At 44.0% G+C, this 14,411-nt stretch overlaps 1 protein-coding gene across 1 annotated transcript in view; it reads left to right on the top strand.

Annotated features, from left to right (window-relative positions):
• Window positions 1-14,411, top strand: part of LOC126335724 (hexamerin-like) — a 138,562-nt gene that overhangs the window by 40,936 nt on the left and 83,215 nt on the right. Inside the window, exon 4 of the mRNA XM_049999180.1 lies at window positions 10,893-11,070. Coding sequence (XP_049855137.1) covers window positions 10,893-11,070 — 178 coding nt within the window. The remainder of the gene's footprint in view (window positions 1-10,892; window positions 11,071-14,411) is intronic.

Genomic DNA, 14,411 nt, shown 5'->3' with positions numbered 1-14,411 from the left:
TTGCTGCGAAAGGTGGATATACACTGTACTAGTGCCGACATTGTGCATGCTCTGTTGCCTGTGTCTATGTGCCTGTGGTTCTGTCAGTGTGATCATGTGATGTATCTGACCCCAGGAATGTGTCAATAAAGTTTCCCCTTCCTGGGACAATGAATTCACGGTGTTGTTATTTCAATTTCCAGGAGTGTATAATGCATGTAAATAAATTTCAATTCAGTTGCTTCTAGAGTAATTAATTTATCAGAACATAAGAGCAAAAAACTACAACGATTTTCACACCACAACAGTTACTCAGTTACCAGTAGTCCTATTTCCTAATCACAGATATTCCCTTACGAGGAGTAAACAGCTAATATCCACTGCAGAGAGCTGGCTTTAATCAACTTTATATTTGTACAGAGAATAACGAGAAATACAAATCACTTGATACGAGGCCCTACATGTGAACGGTATGAGAAGAAACCATAATAATCTTTACAGAGAAACTTATCCTCTACCATGCACTTCACAGTGGTCTGGTTGGTTGGTTGGATTAAAATAGAGGGAAAGGGACCACACTACGAGGTCATCAGTCCCTTGTTCCGAATAAAACAATTCCACAAGTGTGAGAATAAAACAAACAAGACTGACTACTCTAAACAGAATGAAAGGTAAAATCACAAGGACGATGAAGGGTAACAAACATGTAAATGGACAAAAGTGAAAATGCAAGAAACGGGACGAAGAGATTAAAACAACAAAGCAGCTTACCATGGCTGGCTGACCATGACAGTAAAAAAAGAGAAGCCAGACACTCTGCAACACATTAAAACCTCCACCCTGAAGCACTAGGGTGAAGGACACAGAGGGACAAAGACATGCGGTAAAATTTAGATCATATGATAAAACCCACCCTCACGAATAAAACGTAAAATTAATCAGCCTACGAGGCGTTGTCAGATAAAATTAGCGGCAACGAGTCCGGTAACGCAAGATTGCGTCGCTGGGCAGTCAAAGTTTGACAGTGCACGAGAATATGGGCTACTGTGAACCGGGCGCCGCACCGGCGGGTCTTCATGGCGCAGGAGGAAACCGTGGGTCGCCCAAGCGTGGACGGCACAGGACAACTGATTCCCTGCGAGAAGCCTGCATGGAAGTCTTCCACACATTCGTAGTCTCCTTAATGACACGCAGGTTTTTGTGTGTACTGTTATGCCATTCCGTCTCCTAAAGCCTAAAAACCCTACGGGGTAAGTCAAAACGCAGCTTTCCGCGTAGCCTATTTGGCCGTCGTGTCCTGGGCTCCACACAAACACCACTGAACGATAGGACCAGTCCAGGGCATAGATGGACTTCTGGATGGACGCTACCAAAGGATGGCGAGGGTAGCAATGGTCGATAGCTTGTAAGTTGCTCAAAGAGTCAGTACGCAGGAGAAGCGATTCCCCGGGGCATGAACGGATATACTGAAGTGCAGCCATCGGGCAAGGAATGCTGTTCAAAATGGCCTCTGTGAACGTGGGCGAAGCCAACGTGACCATCAGCCATCGAGCCGTCGGTGTAAACCACTTCAGAGCCCCGGAACACGTCAAGAATCGAGAGGAAGTGACACAGGAGAGCGGCAGGAGTAACTGTGTCCTCAGGGTCATGTGAAAGGTCCAGACGAATCTGCGGCCCAGGTGGACACCATGGAGGTGTATGTGGACGGACCTGAATGGGAGGTGGTAAAGGGAAGGACTCCAGTTCAGACAGAAGGGATCGCCCGCGAACCGCAATCGTTAGCCCTGGCTGGTCCGCCGATGCGGGAATTGAACTGCCGTGGGTGGAAAAAGGAGACGGCAATTCGGATGCTCAGGAGAACTACGAGCAGTTGTTCACGTCACGTCTGCATGCAACGGTCAGTGCCAACGTAGCTGCCACTGCCAACCGACCGCGTGGTGAATAGACGCCGGGGCTGGACTTCAGTTAAGTAGTGTTAATTCGACATGGTACCACGGTACTATAGGTTTCAATCTTAATGTTCACTGTGCCTTACTCTGGCAAGTTATAGTAATTTTATGCTTCTGAAGAAGGCTAGATTAATTTAGCCGAAACCTGGTAAAAACCAGAAAATTTGGGCAACAGGCTGATTCTTCAAAATATTAGTCTATCACAGTTGCTGACGAGGCTGCAATATGCTAAAAATTCTTAGATTTACTCCTTGCAATGCGTGGGGAATAAACGGCGCAGGCATCAACAGAGCGATTCCTGTGTTGTCAGGAGGCTACAACCAACGGGGTACATGGCGGCCCCATCACAACGGACTGGCTATCATGTAGTATATGAGGTGCCAGGAAGTCCATGATCACTGTCGGCACAAAGTGACACTGCATGTGCATGGTGGAAGACGCACCCAGGAAGGTGAACTCGCCAAAGAGATGGAGAATGGGGAGGACTACAATGTGACGATGTTAAAGTGGGCTAAGGATCTCAATGAACGATGGACAAGATGCACCATGTAAGGCGCCCTTCCCCAATTGGCTCGCTCATCGGGAAAATTTTGAAAAATGGAGGTCAAACCCTACAGGGGATCATTACATAATCGCCGAAATGTGTGAGACTCCTTTTAATCTCCTCTTACGACAGGCAGGAATACCTCGGGCCTATTCTAACCCCCGGACCCGCAGGGGGGTCACAGTGATTTACAGAGTATACATGTGGATGTAGATGTAGATGAGGGGCAACCACATCATTGGTGATACGTTTCCAATGATGAAAATCTTAGTAGTTGCCGATTTCATCGTTTGAAAAGAAAAAAATAATTGTTCCCTACTTCCCCTGTTAACACTTATTTCAATATCTTAGGTAGCATAAAGAACACGTAGAGCGTACCTACCCACATGGGTTTGTCTTTGACTTGTTTACCATCAAGTGTCGCTGCACACAGTTCAGTGCGCCTGAAGATTGTAAATGATAATGTTGTGTCCTATTGTTTGTACTACAACTATTATTTTGGCTACAGCTTTCAAGCCCGATGGGATGATAAACCATTTTCTTATGTAACATTTTCAACTATTACTTACTATTTTTTGCTTGTGCTTGCATAGTGTTTGATTTTATCTATTTTACTCTGTGTCTGATCAAAGATGGACTATCATGAAAATGCCTGTAACCAAAACATATGTAGTCAAAGGGTGAAACATTGTTAAGAGCATTTCTTTCTGTTTTTAGTATGATTTTGTTCTGGTGACTCTAACCAATGGTTGGTTTGTAACTGGCATTTTGATTACGGTTTTGTGGCATGTACCAATTACTTGAGAATGACCACACAGCTGAAACTTCGTAGAACGCAAATTCAAAGTGAAATAGAAGTAAATAAGTACCGTTAGAACAAACTTATCTCTATCAAGAAGTTTATTACGGCTGTGAGCCCTGTTGCAACTAAATTTGGATGTTGCAACTTTCTTTTCCAGCTAATTAAACTGTGGTAACCTTTCAATGTATTATTTGATATGTGAACGGGAATCTCAACGAGCACTTTGAATTCCCTGCGTAAAACATCATAATCTCCAATAAACAAATAAAATATTGTATTAGGTTCAGAGTCGAGTAATGGTTTCCGTAGGACATTTCCGGCTTTGATTGTTGGCTTCACTTAAAAACTCACTATAGCCGTTTATATTTCTATACACAATGTTCGAGCATTCTTATTGCAAATTTATTCATATACCACAGGAGTTTGGCTGCTCATTTATTTCTATTCTGACCGAAACGGTATCGGGCTACAAGCTCAATTTCAGCAGTTCTGCAAAAGATACGTAATAATATAACACTATATGCTTTTGGACTTGCGATGATTTTGCATTAAGTTGCACATTACTAACGTATAATTTCTTATTTTCACGTCATATAATTTCTGTACATGTTTTTGGAGATTATACCTGGTTTAGCTGGTTTTGAGCATGTCCTCGTTACGTTTGTTATAACTTGCTTTAAAATACCAGCGATGTATTTTGTCGTCAAAGGTAACGGCTCATGCGTATTGTTTACTCTGATTTAATCGACATTTTTAATTACTTTGTTTCGTTTAGTAATAATAAATATAAAAAACATAATTGTATAAAATGTATTTGTATAATTTCTGTTATTTTTAGTTTAGGAGGTCATTTTGTATCTGAACGAGGATACCTGCAAAATATTAGATAAAATTCCTTAGGTCTGTTTGCTCATTTAGCATAATATATGGGTCTTTTCACAATTTTTACATATTAGTTTATAAACTGCTGATCGAGAAAATTTTGTGAATTGCTCTAGTGAAAGCCATATTGTGTTCTGCGACCTGAATCCGATTTCTAGTTTTTTTTTTGGGCACGCTGGATTTTATCTAATAATTCTTCGTAATACGGTAAGATAATGTATTTGTGCTCCTCTTGAGTTTGCGTTTGGTCAAGTACAATATCGTCTATAAATTCACTTCTATTCGTTTTGTTTATTTTGGAATAAACGTCATTCATCAATTTCATAGAGGCTGCAGTGAATACAAAAAGAGTTAGAGCTTATTTTTGTGCTTAGTGTTGTGACCAGACGAAAATACATTCGTATGGCCATAAATGTAGGTTCTTTGATTGCTCTGGGATAAGGCTCATACAACTAGAACACATGAAATATTATTTCACTTTGCTACATAAATGAATAGAGTTACCTAACTTTGGCGCAGTTCTTTCCCACAGGATTGCCTGGTTATTTACAACTATCATTTACTGTGAAAACATCACTTGAAGATCAGATTCTCTTGAGAGGTAGTTTCCCACCCTGGTTAAATGACTGCAGTAACAGAGGTCTCGAATTTGGAAGAGCGCTTCGACACTCGACTGTATTGACCTCCAGTGCGAGGGCACTGCTGTCCTGATAGGGAGGCTTGTTCTTCCGAAGCACCTCGCATACGTCGTTGCGGATTACAGCGAATCCTCGTTAACAAGTGTGGTATCGATATGCGTTGCCGATTTTGGTGCGGAACTGCTATCTCTGGACGATACCAGGGCTAGTTCCTAGTCTCCAGTGATCGTTTGCACTTGCGGCACTCAAACCAAATGTTACATGATGGTTCGAACAATACCCTATCGTGCTCTGCTGTGGATAGCGAAATCTCGAGCTAGTTAGAATTCGAGTATGGTTGCCCAGCCCTAGTTTTAATTGTGCCTTTAAAACGATAGGTGCGTTCACCTACAGTAATATCAGACGTTAACTGGCTGCAGACTCGAAATTTACACTTCTTGGTCTCATATCACACTGTTAGGCTAGAAGCTCTTATATCGCGTTCATTTTAACTGAACGCATTGAAATATAGGGTGGTCCATTATAGTGACCGGGCCAAATATCTCACGAAATAAGCACCAAACAAAAAAAAAAAGTACAAACAACGAAACTCGTCTAGCTTGAAGGGGGAAACCAGATCGCGCTAAGGTTGTCCCGATAAATGGCACTGCCATAGGCCTTTTAAAATAGGAACCCCCATTTTAATTACATATTCGTGTAGTACGTAAAGAAATATGAATTTCTTAGTTGGACCACTTTTTCCCTTTGTGATAGATGGCACTGCAATAGTCACAAACGTATAAGTACGTGGTATTACGTAACAATCCCCCGGTGTTTACGGTATTTGCTACGTGATACATTACCCCTGTTAAAATGGACCGTTTACCAATTGCGGAAAAGGTCGATATCACGTTGATGTATGGCTATTTTGATCAAAATGCCCAACGGGCGAGTGCTATTTTTGTTGCTCGGTATCCTGGACGACATCATCCAAGTGTCCGGACCGTTTGCCGGATAGTTACGTTATTTAAGAAAACAGGAAGTGTTCAGCCACATGTGAAACGTCAACCACCATCTGCAACAAACGATGATGCCCAAGTAGGTATTTTAGCTAATGTCGCGGCTAATCCGCACATCAGTAGGAGACAAATTGCGCAAGAATCGGGAATCTCAAAAACGTCGATGTTGACAATGCTACATCAACATCGATTGTACCCGTACTATATTTCTATGCACCAGGAATTGCATGGCGACGACTTTGAACGTCGTGTACAGTTCTGCCACTGTGCACAAGAGAAATTACGGGACGATGACAGATTTTTTGCACGCGTTCTATTTAGCGACGAAGCGTCATTCACCAACAGTGGTAACGTAAACCGGCATAATATGTACTATTGGGCAACGGAAAATCCATGATGGCTGCGACAAGTGGAACATCAGTGACCTTGGCGGGTTAATTTATGGTGCGGCATTATGGGAGGAAGGATAATTGGCCCCCATTTTATCGATGGCAATCTAAATGGTGCAATGTATGCTGATATCCTACGTAATGTTCTACCGATGTTGCTATAAGACGTTTCACTGCATGACAGAATGGCGATGTACTTCCAACATGACGGATATCCGGCACGGCACATAGCTCGCGTTTGGTTGAAGCGGTATTGAATAGCATATTTCATGACAGGTTGATTGGTTGTCGAAGTACCATAACATGGCCCGCACGTTCATAGGATCTGACGTCCCCGGGTTTCTTTCTGTGGAGAGAGTTGAAGGATATTTGCTATCGTGATCCACCGACAACGCCTGATAACAAGCGTCAGCGCATTGTCAATGCATGTGCGAACATTACGGAAGGCGAACTACTCGCTGTTGGGAGGAATGTCGTTACACGTATTGCGAAATGCATTGAGCTTGACGGACATCATTTTGAGCATTTATTGCATTAATGTGGTATTTACAGGTAATCACGCTGTAACAGCATGCGTTCTCAGAACTCATAAGTTCACAAAGGTACATGTATCACATTGGAACAACCGAAATGAAATGTTCAAACGTACCTACGTTCCCTATTTTAATTTCAAAAGCCTACCTGTTACCAACTGTTCGTCTAAAATTGTGAGCCATATGTTTGTGACTACAGCGCCATCTATCAGAAAGCGAGCAAAGTGGTCCAACTATAACATTCATATTTCTTTATATTACACGAATATGTAATAAAAAATGAGGGTTCCTATTTTAAAAAAAAACGCAGTTGATATCCGTTTGACCTATGGCAACGCCATCTAGCGGGACAACCATGGCGCCATCTGGTTTCCCGCTTCAAGCTAGACAAGTTTCGTTCTATGTAGCTTTTCCGTTTGACGCTTATTTCGTAAGATATTTGGCCCGGTCATGATCAATGGACCACCCTGTATATCGAAAACTGCACATCGGATCAAAAGAAGTTATAATTCCAATTTGTTTGTCGCGGAAGGGGGCACCTAACGGTGCCATACTAGGGCCATTACATTACGATTCCATGGCAAAATCTACATACGTTTTGTATGAAGCATTTTCTTCGTTTCGCCACAAACGGGTGCTGTAATCGGAGGAATAGAAACGGGTATACAGTCGTAATTAACGACAAGCTACTCAAAGGCCCTTGAATATCGAATGGGACATGGAATCCTACCTCCTTGCTGCGAGGATAGGACAGGCCAGTATTTCATAACTTGTAACTGGAAACCCGATACGCTATGTTGTATTCCTCCTACATATAGAACAGGGGACTACTCGACGCTCCACCGTGGCGATGTAATGAAGTGCTACGAGCACTTTGACTGGAGCTCACGCGTCGTGCAGACGTAGAACATGTAGCGGCTCTAAACGTTACGGTACTTCCGCAGTGTTTATTGCCTGCACACCTACCCGTCATTTTGGAGAACAGATGTGCGAGTGGACGATAAATGTTGCAACCACAGAAGAAAAAACTGAAATGATCCTGATTTACGGAGAATGTAGAATATATGCTGAAGCTGCTGTTGACTTGTATGTCGAGCGTTTTCCAGAGAAAGATCGCTCTCGTTCGTTCATTTACAAGGTAGTGAACGCCTTTGCGTCTGATGGCTGCGTACAGAACGGTAACGAAGCAAACGTGTTACAGAAGAAGCTAATGAAATATCTGTACTAGCGACAGTGCACCAGAACCCACACATAAGCGACCGACAATTACATCGCGATTCTGTTATGTCGTTAGATAGTACTATCACAATACTGCATCGTCATAAGTATCGTCCATACCACGTGTCACTGCATCAAGAATTTCATGACGCCGATTTAAGTAAGCTGGTTGTGTTTTGTGAACGAGCACGTCAACAAATACAAACGAACCCCACGTTCTTCGTCGAGGTACTATTTCCCGATGAGTCTACATTCACAAACCTTAATAGCGTTAACCGACATAACATGCATTACTGGAGGGTAGACAGTTCTCACTGGTTACGTCAAGTTGACTATCAACGTCCTTGGTCGGTTAACGTGTGGGTGTGACATCATGGGGAAAAAACTCACTGGTCTGTATTTTATCTACGGCACGTTGAATGGAGCTAAATACCTAACTTTTTGGAAGAGGAACTATCGGTGCTACTGCAAGATGTTGTCATGGACATTCGACAAGATATGTGGCTTCAGCATGACGGTTGCCCAGTACATTACACAACTGTAGCATGGAGGCCTTAGATCGTCTTTGCAATGGTCAGGAGACCGGCAGAGGTGACCCTATTAATTGGCCCGATATGTCGCCGGATTTATTTCTGTGGGGATATTTAAAAGATAAGGCGTACCAGCAAGTGACAAAAGGCCACAAAGGCATGGTCGACGCCTGTGCTAGCATTGCCGCAGATCTTCTCTCCTGTACACGGTCATTTGAAAATCGTGTCATTAAATTTATTGAAGTTGGCGGTACTACGTTTGAACTCTCACTCTAATTGGTAAAGTAGAGCAGCGTCCACCTTGAACTCCGGTCATGGTCGTAATCTGCAATACAAAAAGAGGGTTCCCACTGAAGATTTCTAAGTTGACTCCCGTCACGCACGCATCGGGTAGGGTAGAGTGTCGAGCGTGGTATCTTTGGATATCCTCTCCGAGCCAAACAAATTGGAATTATAACTTTTCTTGATCCGAGATATTTCAATGCCTTCAGTCAAAATGAACATCCTATATATTTAGCGTTAAAAGTTCTCGACGAATCCAAACAAACGTTATTGTGATTATTAGTTTCAGCTACACACGAGCTATCTTCAGAGCATAAAAAACATTCTTGAATAGTGTAGCTGCTATAACAGCGTAACACATAGTCCTAAAATTTTGAGTGACAACATTCACACTGAATGTATAAATGGAATAATTTGGCATAACGTTCACATACAATCAACTGGAACGAAGGTCATAAAACTAGGGCATCATATAGTTTAACGTTAGTAACTGACTCATTTAATTAGTATTTGTGTTGTCCTACAGCAGTATGTTATTGCAACGTGATACACTACTGCCCATTAAAATTGCTACACCACGAAGATGAAGTGCTACAGACGCGAAATTTAACAGAAAGGAAGAAGAAACTGTGATATGCAAATGATTAGCTTTTCAGAGCATTCACACGAGGTTGGCGCCGGTGGTGACAACCACAACGTGCTGACATGAGGAAAGTTCCCAACCGATTTCTCATACACAAATAGCAGTTGACTGGCGTTACCTAGTGAAACGTTATTGTGATGCCTCGTGTAAGGAGGAGAAATGCGTACCATTACGATTCCGACTTTGATAAAGGTCGGTCGTAGCCTTTAGCAATTGCGAATTATCGTATCGCGACATTGCTGCTCGCGTTGCTCGAGATGCAATTACTGTTAGCAGAATATGGAATCGGTGGGTTCACGAGGGTAATACGGAACGCCGTGCTGGATCCCCAAGGCTTCGTATCACTAGCAGTCGAGATGACAGGCATCTAATCCGCATGGCTGTAACGGATCGTGCAGCGACGTCTCGATCCCTAAGTCTACAGATGGGGACGTTTGCAAGACAACAACCATCTGCATGAACAGTTCGACGACGTTTGCAGCAGCATGGACTATCAGCTCGGAGACCATGGCTGCGGTTACCCTTGACTCTGCATCTCAGACAGTAGCGCCTGCGTTGGTGTACTCAGGGACGAACCTGGGTGCACGAATGGCTAATGTCATTTTTTTCGGATGAATCCAGGTTCTGTTTACAGCATCATGATGGTCGCATCCGTGTTTGGCGACATCGCGATGAACGCACATTGGAAGCGTGTATTTGTCATCGCCATACTGGCGTATCACCCGGCGTGATGGTATAGGGTGCCATTGGTTACATGTGACGGTCACCTCTTGTTCGCACTGACAGCACTTTGAACAGTGGACGTTACATTTCAGATGTGTTACGCCTCTTGGCTCTACCCTTCATTCAATTCTGCGAAACCCTACATTTCAGCAGGATAATGCACGACCGCATGTTGCAGGTCTTGTACGGGCCTTTCTGTATACAGAAAATGTTCGACTGCTGCCCTGGCCAGCACATTCTCCAGATCTATCACCAACTGAAAACGTGTGGTCAATGGTGGCCGAGCGACTGGTTCGTCACAATACGCCAGTCACTACTCTTGAACTGTGGTATCGTGTTGAAGTTGCATGGGCAGCTGTACCTGTACACGCCAGCCAAGCTCTGTTTGACTCAATGCCCCGGCGTATCAAGGCCGTTATTAGGGCCAGAGGTGGTTGCTCTGGGTACTGATTTCTCAGGATCTATACACCCAAATTGCGTGAAAATGTAATCACATGTCAATTCTAGTATAATATATTTGTCCAATGACTACGAGTTTATCATATGCATTTCTGGTGTAGCAATTGTAATGGCCAGTAGTGTATGTGAATATAGTATTGCAGTAGACGATTAATGTAGCAAACAAGTAATATAACATCTTTATTTCGAGGATTTTTAATCTTAAATTAAAAAAAACCTCATATACAATTCAGATCTGGATCAAGTGTGAGCCTTTGATCGAGGCACGCTGTTGCTACTGTTGCCCGCTAAGTGCAACTTGGTTTCCTCGTCGTGCTTGGCAGGCCGCCACGTGGGCCAAGCAGCGGCTGAGCGAGGCGTTGTTCTCGTACGCGTTCACCGTGGCGGTGCTGCGCCGAAACGACACCAGCGACGTGGTGCTGCCCGCGCCCTACGAGCTGTGGCCCCAGTTCTTCGTCGGCCCTGACGTCTTACGGCGGGCCTACGACGCTCGCCTACGCGGTAAGTCCCGTGTTCTGCTGCCACTTATACAGGACACCCAACCTTAAACAGAGGGTACGGTGTCGTAAACAGAGTACTCTGATATAGGGAACTAATGCTCATTAATGAATATGCCATGTTCCTTTCTGACGTCCCCACAACTCGATCCCACACTTTATCGTGTAGTCCCGTACCTAAGAATCTTGAAAAGGAAGGCCATTGTTTTCGGATACTGCCCAATCGATATAGGGAAACGTATACAGCTCACCGCCAAGAATGGCAGTGACAGCTCACTCAACTAAACAATATTTTTAATATACACAACCTGAAAAATAAGTAAAGCAACCAGAAGGCAAGGTCAGATGCAATGTTACTTTACACATACAAACCATCAGTGGGTGTGTAAATAGTTAGAGCTGCAATTCTCTGTGACAGAACTGATGGATCTCCATCTTCCACTATAATCGAGCCATCAAACATGTGGTGTTCGTACTGAAGAGACCTTCGGTACACACATCATCAGATAATTTGACTTGACACTCTAACGAAGTAAGCAAAAGTGTCAGCAATATGTCTCGTGGTCTTATCGTGGCGTGTTTATCTTCTGCCGTTAGGTCAGACGATAGAAATGCCACTTGCACGCTTAGATTAGCACATTGATGGTGTCCAACTTTAAACAGAACTTGATTAATTTTCAAACACATTTATTAAAGTAATATCAAGCATAAAAATAACTTAACTTGGTTATGGGTGCTATTTAAAATTGACAATCTGAAGTTCCTTTGGTCTTGGTACGTTAATCTTATTCTCACATATCTCTGATACCTGACAAAGTGTCTATTCATTCATCTTCATGGCTACATACAGGAATATGGTAATTTTCTTAGGTGCAGACTGAAACTTGACTGTAGACTGTTACAGACTAATGCAGACTGGTACAGGCAGGTGCACATAAATGCGGACTAATGCAGACTGACTGATCGGAGGTCTGTACACTTGTTATAATACCTCGCACGTTCAGGTATCACTGCGCGAGCGTGATCCGCGAGGAGAAAAGGTTGTACGTTAGCAGCAAACTCATTGGCTGCATTACATATTAATACGCGGATCGGCGGAAGCAGAATTTGGTCCGTCTCTATGGCTGCTCCATCTCGTAGTGCGGAGACGGACGAGCGCTGCGCGTGCGCTGTTGTGCTTAGCGGGACGCGCTCTAGTGGGAAAGTTGTGTACACGCTGACTACGCGGAACTATGTACACAACAAAACATGAGGTGGCAAATATGAGGTAGCCAAAGAGGTGGAAACGTGGATTCTACTATGCCAAGACTGCTTGGTAGCTACAATATGAAAACACAATTAATTTGCAGGAGTACTAAATAATAAAGTAATTATTGCATAACTTTGCTATAGTCCATAATCAGTTGGTTGACAATTATAGAAGACGCACTAGACTAAGCGTTTGTAGAATGACGTAGTTTACAAGTCACAAATCTTACAGTGACGAGTTAATTTCTCGTAATCTTGAATGTCGAATTCGGTGAATTTGAAGACTAACTTGGAACGGAGCTACAAAGACTTGATGGCAGCAATGACTGAGCTGCAGATGATGACTAACATCGGTGCTGGCTGACCACTGAGCGCGGCTACGAACTGTAGACTGGCACAACTGCACTACTCTTCTGCTGCACATGAAGTGGCCTAGCGGCGCCTCGGCGAGCAGAAATACTGCGGCTGGCTGTGTACTCTTTGGCTAACACAGCCGTTCTTCTGTTCTGTTTATCGAGAGAATCGCATCCGCTGGACCGATCTCTCAGGCGGCGGTGTGGTCGTATAACTGACGACATCACAAGAACGACCACTAGAGAGCATCTGTGTAGTTCGTGTTTAGTGTTATTACCAGACTTGGTACGGTATCTGAGCAACGTGAATAGCGCAGACGTTAAGTGGTCTCTGTGAAGGCTACAGAGATGCTGTGGAGTAGGGTGAGACAACGCTATCAGCACATGACAGAGTCTGAAAGGTTCAAAAAATGGCTCTGAGCACTATGGGACTTAACTTCTATGGTCATCAGTCCCCTAGAACTTAGAACTACTTAAACCTAACTAACCTAAGGACATCACACAACACCCAGCCATCATGAGGCAGAGAAAATCCCTGACCCCGCCGGAATCGAACCCGGGCATGGGAATCGAGAACGCTACCGCACGACCGCGAGATGCGGGCAGTCTGAAAGGGACCTAGCGGTGGGTCTTAATTTGGCTGGCTGGTCGGGCTGTGCAATACTCAGATTTGTGTGTGTGTGTGTTTGGAGCCTGTGGGCGCTCAATGGTGAGTTTATCAGCGCCCCAGATTTGTGAGGAACTCGGATTTAATAATTGTTATGACCTGACGAATCTACAATTGTCCGGGCACAACTGTAGGTTCTTTGATTGCTCTGGGAGATTGCTGATTGTAACTATAGCATACAAAATATTATTTAACTTAATTAGAATAGTGCTACAAGGATGTACTTAATTATATACAATCCATTGCCGAATATTTAAAACTGTCTTTGAACAGTAAAGTATCACTTCATGCACACAATTACAAGCTCTTCACTTGAAGTACAACATTCACAAAACCACAGTTCCATCTGAGACTTGAATAGCACAAGTGTCCTAACTAGATGATCCTGACTGCTTCATCGATGGTCACGAATTCGAGGAGAGTGAGTCGACCTCGGCTGTATATCGACCTCTCTGCTATGGTGCTGCGGTGCTGAGAGAGGGGGCATGTCTTGAGCGCCTTTGCCGTTGCGGACTGCATCGAGACATCGCTTATATTTGTGGTGTCGATGCGCTTTGCTGACTTTGGTGTGGAAATGCTATCTTTGGATGATGGATTGCACGGAAGCGTGGGCGCAGGGATACTCGTTGTCAAGATTCTGGTCAACCATGGCTGACAACCACAAGAGAAGACCGTCGTACTGTGCACCAAACACTCCCTAACCCTTTCATATCTGATCCTACCACCCGAGAACAAGCAGTGGACTTAGTGGACTCCCTGCAACATTCCGCATCATCCCACACTGGTCGATGAGTAGCAGCAGCCGGACTAGGAAATTACAGGTCCTTCACTAGGTTGCCGTTAACACCGCGTTTCGAGTGGTGCCGCGACTGGGAAGCGTATGCTGCTGACGAATAGTGTCGCACTGGGTTTAGCAAAGATGCGCCGTTCTGCACTACACCGGATGACTCTCGTCGGCGAGTATAGCGGAGACCTGGGAGGAGATCCGATTCTTCCAATGTTTTGCCAGAGGCACAGCGGTGTTACTGGGTTCAAATGGCTCTAAGCAGTATCGGCCTTAACATCTGAGGTCATCAG

Source organism: Schistocerca gregaria, chromosome 2, assembly GCF_023897955.1.
Source record: "Schistocerca gregaria isolate iqSchGreg1 chromosome 2, iqSchGreg1.2, whole genome shotgun sequence".
Classification (NCBI taxonomy): domain Eukaryota; kingdom Metazoa; phylum Arthropoda; class Insecta; order Orthoptera; family Acrididae; genus Schistocerca; species Schistocerca gregaria.
This window is presented reverse-complemented; position numbering and strand designations above follow the sequence as displayed.